Here is a 15738-nt window from a genome sequence, read left to right on the forward strand (position 1 = left end):
TACCAGTTGGGGACAAGATGATGATAAAGAAATTTCTGTCAGTTTAGCTAAAAACAAAAACCAGGAGGGTAGCGTGCCTCAGGGTAAAGTGGTCCAGGGTTCAAATTCATAATCTGGCTGGAGCTTTTCTGTGTGAAGTTTGCATGTTCTTCCAATGTTTGCATGGGTACTCCAGCTTCCTTCTGCTGTCCAAAGACATGCAGCTAGTAGGATTAGGTTAAAAATGCCTTTTCACGAGTACTGCTGATGAAATAACCCAATATAAAACATGCTTACTAGAATATTTATCGCAGTTTATCAGTCATCATGAATATCCTAACACAATGTTCTTTGTGTGCATCCAGTGAGAATAATTAATTAGATGCCGTCATAGTTCAAAAGGTCAAGCTCAAAAGCCCCTTTATTCCTTCTTGTCCTTCTTGTGAACTTTTTACAGTGGAAGCTATTTGCAGAATGAAGAATTGAGCAGACTCCTAAATGGTAAATGGACTGGCTCTTATATAATGCTTTTTTACTGTGCTTCAGTGCTCCAGACACAAACACACAAACACACATACACATGCACAAGCACTTTTTTCCATATATATCTTGCTGGATATATATTCAAACAACCTTGGGAAAGGCACAGATTTAGTACTTTGGCCCCAAAAGAAGTTTTGCTTTGTTTCAGTTTTTGTTTTTTTACATTTCTGAACGTGTTTGCAAGAGCTTACAAGACATGCAACACTGCAACATCATAATTTGTCTATTACATTCAATTACATTATTTATGTGTTTCCACATAAACACCTCCATAAAACTGACTTTATATAGTTAATGATTTACTTGAAGCTCTTGATCATCTTGCAGATTATAAAAGGAACATTAAGTATTTGTAGCTGTGATACACCTCTACAGTGAGAACATCTTTGTTACCTAACTGACCCACTCAGGTTTCTGACACACCAAGGAGATTATCATGGTTGAGTTTTACCAGGCCACTGTCTATCTGATTTTATCAGGTGTCTCTCTTTCCCCTTAAGCTGGTTTTAATAGCTTGCCTCACTGTTAATTAGGTATCAGATTGACTTTGATCAAATTGCTCCTTTATCAGATCTGTACGTTTCCTCTCTCCATCTTCTAGAAGGTTTAAGATATTCTCTTGCTGTCTAGCCTTCTTATGCATTTATCCTTAGTATTTAGTTTTATTTCATATGACACCTCAAACTGGCTTTTTTAACATTTACCTAGAACAGTGGACACCCTGCAGCATATATGTCAGATTCACTTTAGTCTAGTTTTGTAGTCCTATATACTAAAAATGAAGGGAACGCTCGATAACACAAAGCCACTTAATTTCAGGGATATCAGTCCAACCAGTTAGAAAGCACTAACCATTGTGAATTTGTTTTATCTGCTTTGGTGCAAAGGAAAGAGACAGTAGGTGCCCTGCAGAGGCAGCAGGACATTCTCGAAACAGCTCCTTATCCACCAACTCCAGCTGTAGCTCAGGAGATAGGACAGGTCATCTCATTTTATCCCTGGATGCCTCAGTAGGGGCAACGTAATAATCATCCATAAGAGTGTGAATGTTAGATACAAAGCATAACAAAGCGCTTGGGTGAATTAGGCCTGTCATATAAACATGTAGAAAAGAGTTAAGAACCAGTCACTTTACTATCTCATATGTATGTAGTCTGAGTACCTCTATAAACGCAGACATTTTTGCATTTTGCTGGTCTGGAGCATGTAGGTGTGTTGTGTGCTAACATAATGCTATCATTCCAGACTCTGCAGGCCACGGTTTAAATGTAAATGTTAAATTTCATGACAGCTCAAGTACAAAAAGACTGAACATGTATGGCTTGTTTGGAAGGTTTGCCAGGAGAAAGATTCTTCCGTCTAACCAACATGGCAGCACAGCTTAGGTTTGCCACGTTGCATCTGAACGAACCAAAGAACTTCTGTAACAATGTCCTTTGGAGACCAAAGTGGTCATAATTAATCGCACCATTTATGGCAAAAACCAAACACAGCATATAAGCACAAACACCTCAAACCAACTGTGAAGCATGGTGGTGGAGGGGTGATCATTTGGGCTCGTTCTGCAGCTGTAGGACCTTGGCACCATGCAGTCTTTGAGTCAACCGTGAACCCCTCTGTATATCAAAGTATTCTACAGTCAAATATTAGGCCATCTATTGGACAGCTAAAGCTTTGCCCAACAGACTGACTGAAAAAGAAACGAATTAAGGTATTACAATGGCTCAGTTAAAGTCCAGACATCAACCTGATTGAGATGCTGGACCATAAGAAAGCTGAGCATAAACAAATGTCCACAAACATCAATGGAGTGAAGCAACTGTGTAAAGAAAAGTGTGATAAAATTCCTCCACAGCTAGGAGGGAGATGGATAAAGCCAAATAGAAAATGAAGACTTCACCTGCTAATGGTGGTTCTACGAGGTATTAAATCATGGGGGGTATACTTTCACAGGACTCTCTTATATATAAACTTCTCCAAATCTATTGCATTTAATGAGCCACTCATTTACAAAATAGATGATAAGGCTAGGAACTTTTTCAAAATGTTACCCACATATTAGAAAGGGTTAGTGGTGCTTCTCATTCCCACACTATGTTTGGCATACTTTATACTGGTTGTTTCATCCCTGGGTCATAGACTTTCATCTCAAAGACCAATACTTTCAAATGAAATCAAAACAGAAGAAATCCATTTGATACTTTAACGTTGCTGGACCAAAGTGTTACCATTTTATAGTCTGTAACAGAATAAACATCCTTTTGAAATCTTCTCTAAAACAGCAGATTTTTGTTTAGATTGTTACTCTAAAGCTCCAAAACACTAAAACTTTTTTCATGGATTAAACCAAAGTATTACTTTTAGGAAAATAGTTATTTTGATCTGCTAATGAATATGAATGTAAAACAGAGGGAACTTAAATGCTGCCACCACTTATCCCGTACCGTACTTCATAATAACCCACAAATTGAAAGGGTGTTTCTTGAGTAGAAGTCGAGCGATCAGCAGTCATTAGGATTTATTTTCTGCACGCCTTGATTTTTTTCTTAGTTTGATTCGTCCTCTCTTCTCCTCCATGCAAACGATGTGAATGTCACCACCTCAGGTAGATTTTACAGACGGATGAAATGTGAGAGAGGATTGGCTGGTGTATAATGCCAGACATGGATTCGTTGCAGTTTCGCCGCATTGAATTCCCTGGCAACTGTGCATGGAAGGAAACACAATGCTCCATAATGTTTATAGATTATTGGACACTGAGGATGTGACTTTGTGTTCGTCCTTTGGTTCAAGTGATTATTCATTAAGTTTTTGTATTAGATATAATGTAATTTGTGACTGTATTTCAGATTGTGTTTTCCCTTTTATTCTCTTCTCCCTTCTCCTCTCTCTTCCAGTGTACGAGGTAGTTACTGTCACTGGTGATGTTAAAGGAGCTGGGACAGATGCTAATGTATTTGTTACCCTTTTTGGAGACTTTGGCGTCACGCCCAAGGTCCACCTGGCAAGCAAGTGAGTTTAAAAGGGGTTTTGGTGGTGTTCTTGAATTCGTTTGATGAATATGCTTTTTTCCGTTTGTTTAAATCAGATCTAAGTGACTTACTGAGCTCTGTTTCACCATCATATCATGTTTAATACGTCCTTTTTCAGTTTAAGTTATGCCAGTTTAGCACCTTTTCAATGTCAGTTGTTGACTTTTTAATCTTTTCTATTCTTCTCCATTCCTTCAGCACAGAAAAGAGGTATTTTTTATTTAATCAAACTGTAAAATGATGCTTATGATCCTGTCCTTGTGTTGGCTTGTATTGTCAATATAACACTGTATGTGAGAGAATTCCTGTTTAACATCAAAACCTGATGTCCAAAGAACCAGTGATGCAAGATAAAATGAGTTTGCACACCAGCCATTAAAAAAATATATTAACCAGTAAATTCTTTGACGTCAGACAACAGAGCAGAGGTTTGTTGGTAAATGGGAATGTCTCTTATATACAGTGCATTAAGTGTTGGACACAGGATATCTGGAGTAAGGAGGAACTATGTGACATGGCTGGTCTTCATTTCCATTTAGAGATAAATGAAAGAAGACCACGATGTCATTTCTGGGGACGATCAAATGACTCTCAGGGGATCTTAGCAGCAGGCTTCCTTTATCTCTGCACACATTGATTGACAGATAGGATTACCTGTGAAGCGTAACAGATATACCATGTTACTGTCAGCCGCTCTGGACCATGTCACCCACACCTTGTGGTGGTCTCGCTCATCCACTTCAGACAGCATCCACATCCTTTGCATTTACTGTCTATCTGCTGTGTGAATGTAGTGTTGCTCAGCTGATGAGCTACACACACACACACACACACACACACACACACACACACACACACACAGATGTTCAGGAGCCCCTTTTGGTGACATATTAAACAAACTGCATTGTAAGGAGTTTCACCTTACTCCAATATAAGTTAGGTCCTGCCTGTATTGTGTTATCGTCACTGGAAACTTTAACAGCATGATACAGGTAAGGGAGGGTTGCTATGTCTCCGAGAATATTTGCCCTACTGATCAGTGAGGCAGATTAAAAATGCAACTCTTTGGAAATTCAGTGTAATTATAAAACACGTTCAAATTGCATGAATTCCAAAGTTTGCTGTGAGTTTTCTCCACCCCTCCACCGGATAATCAGTTTCTCCCCATCATTCTCTTGCAGGTGATTTGACATTGAGAATGAGGGCATGTATTCATGTGTGTTGTACAGTATTTCAATCTTGGCAGTTTGTTGCAGTATGATGACACTGTGCACCTTATTTTGTGAGCCTTGGCATTGTCTGTCCACTGAATGTTGCAGGAAGATGAGAACAGATGGAGATATGGGTCAGACACAAAGGCAGGTATTCTCTGTTAATGGAAAAGAGGGTGTCTGATTCACGGTGTTGGGCAGAGGGGGGTCTGGTGTGCTCATGGGCCTGGTTCGACTCCGGGAGGGGGTAAATGTACTTGAGGAGGAAGCAGGAGAGGTGAAGGTTTCAGATTATACCACTGCCACTAGACAACCAGGGTACCCTAAATCTGCGTCATTAAGGGGGATACGATTTACTGTTCCAGAGTTTAGGTCACGTGTCTCTGGGTCTCTAGACTGGGACATTCAGAGCATTGTACTGATATTATTCACATTTTGACATTTTCCAGAAGCCGGACTGCATTTGAGAAGAATAAGACGGATGTTTTCCGAATCAAAACACACAACGTGGGGCCTCTAAAGAAACTGAGGTAGTGTATCGCTAATAGTCGACTGTGATAACTCGTATAAAAACTCACATGTATGCACTGCGCTTTAAATACCCCATTACTGTGTCTGGATTAAATACCCAGAATGCACAACTACAGGTCACTGACAACATCACAATTTCTGCTTCATAGTTGAGCATTCCTCACACAGCATAGCAGCAGCTTACTAAGAGGATCCCACAGGAACATTTCTCGCTGTGCGCCGGGCCATCAAAGGATTTCATCCAGTGACAGAAGGTTAAGCCCCATCTGCTGTGTGAAGTTTGTCTCCTCTAGAGAGAAAGACACAGAGTTACATCGCAGCCACAAGATATGACCTCTGAAAACAGGCCCCAAGATTTAAACATGCTGAATTGTCAGGATTTGCTAAAAGAATAATGTTGCATTCTGATTTAAAACTTTGTTTCTTTTTCTAGCATGCCAGACACAGTTTTCTTACCTGTTATGGAGACGATCCTCAGTCAAGGTCCACCTATTTGCTTTTTTTTTTCCAAGGTCAAGGCAAATCAGCTTAAGACATTTTAAGAAGAACTTAAAATTCTAAGGGCTACTCAAATTGCATGTGAATAATTCAACATTTGCTGTAGAAAAAAGCAATACAATTCAAAACTCTGGAAAAAGCTAAAATGGTAAGGAGATTATGTGCGGGGATTATTTGGCCAAACTAGAACTTAATAAAGCTTCTCCTGTTGTAGACATTGCCAGGGCAGTGTGAATCCTTACTGTAATGAAAGTGCTGTCATATATATTGAAGTGGGCTGAGGTGGGGACCCAAATGCAAATACACAGGGAGGCAAAGATCAACACAAGTAAGCTGTTTATCTGGCCAATAAAGATCTACAGATAAAAACAAAACAAAACAAAGACAAGCCCAAACTACAAAGATAATAAGTCCAGGAAACATGCTGGATGTAGACCAGCAGGCGATAGGACAACACAACAAGGAACACAAGCAAACTGAGGCTTTAAATACACAGAAGAGATAATCGGGGAGATGGGAACCATAAGGGTAATAAGACACAGCTGAAACTAATCAAGGATCCCGAGACAAAGGAAGTCACTAACTAATGCCGCATTCCAGGTTAAGTCAGACGTCGACATTTCCAAGTTCCCAGTTATAGTTTCAATTTGAGACACCCCTTCAACTCAGATTTCCTACTTGGAAAGTCTGAGCAGCTCCACCAATCTTGAGTTGGCAAACCGAACATAAACAGCAGTAAAAGTGTAAAACTTTTAACCTGTCCTGTCATTGTTGTTTGTGACTCACTATATAAGCCACACACAGAGCACTGACCAGATGCTGAGATGGTTAGTTCTTAAAAGTTACCAATGTTGTTCAATAACAGCAGAGCTCTAAACCTCCTGTGGCAATAACATCAGCACACAAATTGTGCACCAGGAGCTTCACACCATGTGTTTCTATGGATAAGCAGCTCCCGTTGTTGTAATGTGTAGGTGGCTTGGTATTTTTATCTACATAGTGTAGATTTCTAGATTTGACATGGGAGTGCATTATTCATTTTGTTATTCTACCCCATCGTATTCATTTTCAGTGTCTGATAGTGTGAGCTGCAATACTTAAACACAACAACCATTGTTGTATAGTATTAAACACTGAAGACATTCAAACAGACATTTAAAATAAAAAACAAATGAGATGTGAGGGTCTCATCTGATATTACCTCCAGGCTGCATTCGTGTCTCTCTCTGAATCTGCTGATTTCCTCAGGATCGAGCACGACAACACAGGGATGAGTGCCAGCTGGTTCTTGGATAGAGTGGTGGTGACTGACATGAACCGACCCCATCTGCGCTTTTATTTTGCCTGCAACAACTGGCTGAGTCGGGAGGAGGGCGACAACCTGTTTGTCAGGGACCTGCTGGGCAGCATGAACCCCATGGACGTCCCGAAATGTAGGTCAATCCGGGACAAACCTGTAATAATAAGCAGACCAAAATGTTCACAGAGGTTAAAACAAAATAACAGTCCTAAATACCTTGTCCACATGTCAGAGAAACCCCGGGGATTAGAAATGGTTGACTCTTGTAATAAGACGTCTAAAAGCCAAATATTATGTAATGCCTCTAGAAAGCACTCTGGTCTCTACCACTCAAAGTGGACAATCATTTTAAATATTTATTTTTCTAAATGAGAACTACGTCTGATGTTTTTTATGTGTTAGAGCCATGTGTCTGGCCAGTTGCACACAACCAGTGCTCGATAGCTTAGTGTTTTAGATAGAGTTTCAGGCTGTCATTGAATTCCACTAGAGTGTAATCTTCAGGTACAGCCCATGTGTCCTCTGTGGCAACGTGATCTAGCATTTAAGCGACTGTAGCCAATCAAGCAAAGCACTGTGAACCTGAGGCTCACGTAAAGACACAAGGGTGCTGTGCGGTGAGGGAGTGGTCACAGCAATATAACTGTAATGAACAGACACGCACTGTTATGAATATTTAAAATGGAGGCCATCTGAGTGTCGAAGAGACTGCTATGTGCTACTTACATACCCTTCAGATTGCTTGACTTGTTTTATGTCCCATGTTCTGCAGTGAATAAATATATAGTGAGCGTGTTTACTGCTGATATGAAGGGAAGTGGAACCGATGCTGATGTGTTCCTGAATATTTTTGGAGAGAACGGTGACACAGGTAGGGTGGGAACAAAGGTTTTTTTTAATATGGTTGACAAAAAAAATATAAAACTGTACAAAGTAATAAAATTAGAAAGATAATACTGTAAATGTACAGTTACACAAACAGAAGTAACTGTGTGAAATCTTCATAGTTATTAAACTAAAGCCAGAAAGTGTTCAACATTTGGTACATTAAACCATAATCACTGGTAAGATTTGCAATGACATATGTGGTTATTGTGTGTGTGTGTGTGTGTGTGTTTGCTATAAACTGTGTGTTTATTATCAAAGGGGAGAGAAGACTGGACAGTGACAAAGACAACTTTGAACGTGGGTCAGAGGACAAGTTTACAATAGAGGCCCCAAACCTCGGGAGGCTGAAGAAAATCACTATAGGTCACAACAACAGAGGCTCTTCAGCTGGATGGTTTCTGGATAAGGCATGTAAACCAGCACACGCAGTCTGCTCAGATGTGTACAGATATATATATAAAACGCTGATGATAGTGTGTAATGTTCCTGTGTAGGTGGTAATAGATGACATGGGTAACAAAGAATTGTACGAATTCCCGGTGTATAACTGGTTTGCCTTGGATGAAGGTGATGGCAAAATACAGAGAGATGTGTTGGTTGGATCCACGCAGCCAATGGGTGAGAAAAAAACTGTTGGAACCAATTTTTCGAGGGTAACTGAAATTGCAAATAGTTCAAATTGATGCAAAATTACTGTGCTTAATATTAAAATATAAATGGACTTTTTGGACCAATGTATAAAGCTCAAAGTCTGTGGAGACAGTTGGCTAAAAGGCCAGTTTTTCAAATTCGTAACATCTTTAAAATTGAAGAATTTTTAACAGCCCTGTTAAAACTGCAAATGCTGACAATGTTGTGTCAAGTATTTCTATTCCCATGTAGAGGTTTTTTAGGTCAAATATTGAAATTCTACGAAAATTAATTCACATTGGAGAGCATGTATACAGTCATGGCAAAAATTCAATTCAATTCAATTTTATTTACACAGCTCCACATCACAACGACAGTCGCCTCAAGGCGCTTTATATCGTAAGGTAGACCCTACAATAATACATACAGAGAAAAACCCAACAATCATATGACCCCCTATGAGCAAGTACTTTGGCAACAGTGGGAAGGAAAAACTCTTTTAACAGGAAGCAACCCTCAGCAGAACCAGATACAGAGGGGTGGCCATCTGCTGCGACCAGTTGGGGTGTGAGAAGGAAAACAGGATAAAAGACATGCTGTGGAAAAGAGCAGAAAAAGGCAGTAGACACTATGTCCATTTTTTACATATCAGGACATAATAAAAAGTGATCTAGTCCTTACCAGGTCTTACCAGTTTGTTTTTTCTTTTTAGCTATTCTGTTTTACATTTGCTGTTCTGCTTGGAATCTTTCCCTTATTGCATGACACAGTTTCAGCCAGGCTTTAGCTCTTAGACAGATGGCTTCACATGAGACTATAGGATTCTTTGGTGTATAGATGAGTTTGCAATCAAGTCCATGAGTACAAAGTGTTCAGGTCCTGTAGCTGCAAAAACAAATCATGAACCTTCCACCACCGTGTTTGGCAGTTGGTAGGAGGCATTTGCGCTGATCTGCTGTGTTTGGTTTTTGCCAAACGTGCCTCTGTGCATTAAGGCCAAACAGCTTCACTTTGGTCTCGAGAGAACATTGTACCAGAGGTTTTGTGGTTTGTTCAGATGCTACTTTGTAAACCTTAGCTATGCTGTCATGTTCTTTTTAGAGAGAAAATACTTTCTCCTGACAGCCTCTTCAAACAAACAATACTTGTTTAGTCTTAAATATTTAACATGCTAACTGAGGTCTGCAGAGTCTGTGATGTAGCTCTTGGGTTTCTGCTGTTTCTCTGAGCACAGCAGTCTTACCAAGAGGGGATTTTTACCGTAATTTCCACCTGGCAACTGTCTTTCTATTTGTGAATAATCTTTCCCACTGTCGAATGATAAGCTTTAAATTATTCATAAATACCCAGCTAAACAGCAACAACTGATTCTTTAAGATCGTTGCTAATGTCTTTCCTCCTTGGCTTTGTGTTAACACACCCCTCACTGTTCCTGACCAGCACACTGACTAAACCTCTGCTTTTATAGACGTGATCACAATAGCTAATGTTCAATAAATCAAGTGCATTTCATCACCCTCCTAATCCTAATCGAAGCACTAAGGGTGGACTGCATTTTGGCTTTTTTCCCCTTAAAAAATAAGTAATGACACTGTGTAATATGCCATGTTTGGTTGATCATTTGATTGTGCTGGCCTAAATTTAAGACTTGCTAAAGACCAGATTGTTTTCATTATGTCCTGAACCCTTAGAGTTGACTCACCTTACTGTTTGATGCCACTGTAGGAATAAAGAAAAAAACAAACAAACCATAAACTCCTGAGAAACTTTTAAAGGGAACACTGTTAGTGGTGGACCTATATGAACAGTAAAATATACCAGTTTCACCTGCCTTTTTCAATAGAGTTTATAGCTCTAAAAAATGTACTGCACATTATTTTCTCAGGTGTGACACTGGGTGCTTAGTCAATGTAGTGGAGCATTTAGCTACTAAATGAGTCAAGAGGACATCAGGAGCTAGAAGAGACTACTGGTGTGGATGATGATGATGCCAATGTTGATTTCAGTGTTAACACCAAAAATGTGTCGTGCATTTTCCTGTCGCTCCTTAGGAATTGTGTACAATGTCCAAGTGATGACTGGAAACGTGAGGGGTGCGGGGACCAACTCTAAGATCCACATGGTGATGCATGGAGCTAAGGGCATAAAAAACAGCGGCAAAGTCTTCCTTGAAGGCGGGGCTTTTGAGCGCGGTCTCATCGACATCTTCAATGTGGAGATCTGTGAACTGATGAGCCCACTCAGCAGGGTCACCATCGGGCACGACAATGGCGCAGTTGGTGCTGGATGGTACTGTGAAAAGGTATTTTTTTTCTTTTTTCTTAAGTATGAACAGATCACTTCTCAAAGTGTCATACATCCATCAACCATTTCTCATCCAGGTGGTTATATACTGTCCGTTCACGGGGATAGAGCAGACGTTTCCGTGTGGGATGTGGCTGGATGAGGATGAGGGAGATGGGCTGATTGAGAGGGAGCTGTATGAGATGGTCTCTCTCAGGCAGAAAAAACAGATGAGTGGGTGTCTTCATTCTGCTTTACTCAGTGAATAAAACATCAAAACATAAATCTTCTATATGTACTTTAGTGTCACACTTACTCTGTTTCCATTTAGAGTACCCATGGTCGCTGTGGATTTGGACCTCAGATGTAAAAGGGGCAGGGACAGATGCCCAGGTATTTCTGCAGATCTATGGAGAGAAGGGCAAGTCTGATGAAATGAAACTAGAAAACAACTCGGACAGTTTTGAACAAGGCCAGGTTGATAAATTCATGGTAAGTCTTGAGTTCACCTGATAAGGTGAATAAAACAGCTTCATCTATTGTTCATTTAGCATAATAATCATAAAGTCTGTCAAAGAAACTTTTTTCCTAAACTACCCATTCTTATTTTACATTTGGGGATAATTGTAGATTGAAATGCCAGACATTGGGAGACTGCTGAAACTGCGGATCTGGCACGAGAAGAGACATCCATTCGCTGGTTGGCATTTAGGAAAGGTGAAAAAATTGTCAGTATAAGCTGTTAAGTCTGTTGTACAGGGTCACCTTTGAGCAATGAATCTGGCACTGAGCAAGTGTTACTTGTACTGTGGATGTTGAAGTCTTTGGACCAGTTCAACACTTCGCTCCGGTGTGAACTATCTCAGCAATTGTTTGGGAATGTTTGCCTTTGGACTTTGTTGATTCCCGTGCTTTGACAACTATTAAGTGAAACCTTAAAGATTGCTTTAACTTTATATCTTCAACTTTATCTGACAAATGCTAGCATGCTATTATGTGTTGAAATAGTAAACAATGTACCTTGAAGCCGATCTCATCAGCTTCAACTGTTTTGGTGTTAATGAAATTAACAGTTGGAGAGGTTGACATTTTTCCTCCTCATCTTTTCTGGCTGTTTTTTCACTAATTTTGCATTGGCTAGGTTCAGTGTCACTGCTGTTAGCATGAGGTCATACCTGGATCCTACAGAGGTTGCACAAGGCGTCCATCTCATCCAGGATGGCACATCAATGCATGCCATTGGGAGAAGGTTTGCTGTGTCTCCCAGCACAGCCTCAAGAGCAAGGAAGAGACAGGGACTCTAGAAGAGCTGGACAGGGCCATATCAGTATAGTAGGGGTGCAACGATACACAAAATTCACGGTTCGGTTCGGTTCGATACTTTGGTGTCACGGTTCGATATTTTTTCGATACAAAAAAAATGTTCATGCCTTTTTAATTTGTCATTTATTAAAATTATAAATATATATTTTAACTCAAAAGTACAGTTTTTAAATTTAATGTTGCTGAAACAAAAGTAATTTAAAAAAATAAATATATCTCAGGGCTCTCAAAATTTCAAAATCCCTGGTAGCCCTTCGGGCAGGGACTCTTCAGTTTTTGGTAGCCCAAAATAAATGTAAGTAGCCCGAATAAAAAAAGAGAGCAATTTTTTGATTGATGTTTTGTTTCCTGTTTTGTTTCCTTTACAATATTATACATTAAAGTATAATATTGTAAAGGAAACAAAACATTAATCAAAAAATTGTTGAAAAACAAATTACAACATTGTATAAAAATTACAATCATCAACTCAAGTACTTGGTTCTAATTGAACAGAAATTTCTATGAACTTGTAAGAACTGTGTAGGACATGAATCAGTCTGGATTCAACACTTTATATTAAAAAGAAATGGGAAGTTGAACTGACCATAAAAATAACAGAGAAAGAATGGCTCAATATGTGTGAATTGCAACACAGTACAACTAATTCGCCGTTGTGGAGGGAATTTTGTTGGAAAAATTTGACACGTTTTTTCATTACACCTAAAATAAAAAGCAAACTGACCTCAAGTTTACAAAATTGTTGGAGATTGTGTGGAGAAATAGAAGCGGATCATTCTCATGTATTCTGGAAGTGCATTAAAATTAAAAAGTATTGGGAAGACTTAAAAATGAATATGGATAATATTTTGAGTTATACATTCCCAAATACCTGCCAAGTGATGTATCTAGGAAACATAAAAGAACACATACAAAAAGAGGACGTGTATTTAGTCAAAATAATTCTGGCCGCAACAAAAAAAGCAATTACAAAGAAGTGGTTACACCCAGATCCTCCCACCCAGCGGGATTGGATCAGTATTGTAGAGGATATCTCAGAGATGGAAAAAATAACACTCAACATTAAACTGATGGGAGGTAAATACGACAGACTATGGAGGAAGTGGAAAACATTCAGAAGTGACACAAATGAAATAACATAATAGGTTTTCTTTTTTTCTGCAACGTGATGAATGGAAAAAGATATGTAAACTCCAGACTCTATGTTTGTTTATATGTATGTTTGTTTGTTATTTTCTTTATTGTATGTCCACAATGTTAACATAACCTAATAAAAATCAAAGTAATAAATAAAAAATAAAAAAAATAAAAAAAAGAAATTTCCGCTGAAGTCACGGGTAAGAGACAAGTGGAACCAAGATCTAGGCCATTTGCTTTTTGAAGTTTGCAAAGACTGCTAAATTTTGCCAGTGGTAGTTCACTCTTTGCAACATAGTACGCTGTTCTAAACAGATTTTTCAGGTTTATTTTTAGTATGTTATTTGCAATTGGTGTTTGTTCTGGGAAAGATATTGCAGACTGAGCAATAATGCATTTCTTGCATTTCTCATGGGTTCTAATGGGGGCCTTTCTTAAAATGACTGGTCCCAGTAACAAAGGCGCTTGTCGACTCAGAAATCGAGAGAAAACCAACAACACACCCGGCAGAACATTATGTTATTTACACGGGTGCACATAAGTGGTCCGCATGTGCGCATTCGCTGTCAAAATAAAAGACGCGCACCAGATAAGAAGTTGCAACGCGCGTTTGCGTCCATATAAAAAGCACTGTTTTTGTCCGCTAGAGTGGGATTTTCACGGCACATTCCGCACCACATCTCTGTGCGTTCATCATTTGTTTGAAGCCAGCTCACCTCCTGCAACCACTTTTCCGAGAATACGTGCTTCTTTTGTGGTTCGGACTCCTTCTGACATTTCTTTGGAGGTGGAGGAACACCAAAGTAATTGCTTAAAGGAGCTTCTTCGACATCTTTAAGAGTTTTAAACAAATGTCTGTCCTCCTCCAGAAAATCTTATGTATGCAAACACGCGTTGCAACTTCATATCTTGTGCGCGGTTTTTTTTTGTTTTTTTTTTGACAGCGAATGCGCACCTGCGGACCACTTATGTGCAGCCCTGGTTATATAGCTCATCATATTGCAGCCACAGAAGTTCTTTTGTCCATGAAACCATAAAGCTGCACTTTCTTTTTGCCTTATAGTCTGATTTGTCATAACTTTTCTGTTTTGTGGTAAACTTTTCTTTGGCTGTCACTTCTTCACCCTGACCTGTCTTATTTGGCTCAGCAGAACTGAAATATAAATCCTGCTGCTTTTACACACACACACATAACGGTCAGCGATTCTCTGCGCGATCAACCTCTCATATGTTTAAGCTTGCTGCGGGAGATTTCACTTGTCATGTTTGCATAGTAAGCTAACGATTGATAAGACGATGTCAGAGGAATTGGTGCGCAAATTATCATCACTCACCACTCAGTACTGTCGCTCTCTATACACAGTTCACGCGATTGCAAAGTGAAAGCAAAAAACAAGCGCAAATTCAAACGCGATTTCAATATGTCACATATTGACAGTGGCTCACCGATGCCAATGACATAATTACCCAGCTACATTTCTGAAAGAATGCAGAAGCATTGACATATATTTTTCCTTCCTACAATAGCCTGACAGGCAGGGCAGAGATAGATTTTGGTAGCCCGACTGGAAAAATCGCTAGCCCCGGGCGAGCCCTGTTATCTGATTGAGGAATCACTCGTCTTTGGAAAAGAGAGTTTATTACAGAGAAATGGCTCTTTCCAAAATAAAAGCTATACTATATGCTTCTTCTGGGCTATGTTCTCAGCAGCATATTGTAGCGGGTCAGGGCTGTTCGGGGTTCTGTTTGTACAGTTATGTTTTGTTTATGTTGCCATAGTGACGGGTGACGCCCTCTCGCTGCGACGGTGTGTCCTTCCGGGGTCAGAGGGCGCCCTGTGTGTCGTTGTTGTTGTTGCTGTGCGGTTGCCGCGCTGAGCAGTTAGCTAGCGGCAGTGTTCTTCTGCAGATGTCAATAAACGGCTGTGCTCCCTGGCTAGCTCACGGGAAGCAAGACCAAACGATACCTCCGTCTCCTCCTTGTCTGAGCTCGCCACATTGGTGTCAGAAGTGGGATGATGGTGGCACCCCATGTTCTGACCCGAGTGACTTTTCCCCCGCCAGTCATGACCGGCTGGTGCGCCAAAAGTAGGCACCTGGACATTTGCAAAGTGAAAGCAAAAAACAAGCGCAAATTCAAACGCGATTTCAATATGTCACATATTGACAGTGGCTCATCGATGCCAATGACATAATTACCCAGCTACATTTCCGAAAGAATGCAAAAGCATTGACATATATTTTTTCTTCCTACAATAGCCCGACGGGCAGGGCAGAGATAGATTTTGGTAGCCCGACTGGAAAAATCGCTAGCTCCGGGACGTCGGGCTAGCGATTTTGCAAGCCCTGTTACAGGCATGGCCCTTTAAGGATGAAGCCTGATG

General features: G+C 40.0%; 1 protein-coding gene across 1 annotated transcript in view; it reads left to right on the plus strand.

The window, feature by feature from the left end:
• Window positions 1-15738, plus strand: part of loxhd1a (lipoxygenase homology PLAT domains 1a) — a 37636-nt gene that overhangs the window by 1296 nt on the left and 20602 nt on the right. The window contains exons 2-11 of the mRNA XM_039999923.1: window positions 3420-3534; window positions 5215-5295; window positions 7043-7227; window positions 7867-7965; window positions 8241-8389; window positions 8477-8600; window positions 10664-10914; window positions 10994-11129; window positions 11227-11387; window positions 11526-11612. Of these exons, the coding sequence (XP_039855857.1) occupies window positions 3420-3534; window positions 5215-5295; window positions 7043-7227; window positions 7867-7965; window positions 8241-8389; window positions 8477-8600; window positions 10664-10914; window positions 10994-11129; window positions 11227-11387; window positions 11526-11612 (1388 nt within the window). The remainder of the gene's footprint in view (window positions 1-3419; window positions 3535-5214; window positions 5296-7042; window positions 7228-7866; window positions 7966-8240; window positions 8390-8476; window positions 8601-10663; window positions 10915-10993; window positions 11130-11226; window positions 11388-11525; window positions 11613-15738) is intronic.

Source organism: Simochromis diagramma, unplaced genomic scaffold, assembly GCF_900408965.1.
Source record: "Simochromis diagramma unplaced genomic scaffold, fSimDia1.1 OVJJ01000596.1, whole genome shotgun sequence".
Lineage (NCBI taxonomy): Eukaryota > Metazoa > Chordata > Actinopteri > Cichliformes > Cichlidae > Simochromis > Simochromis diagramma.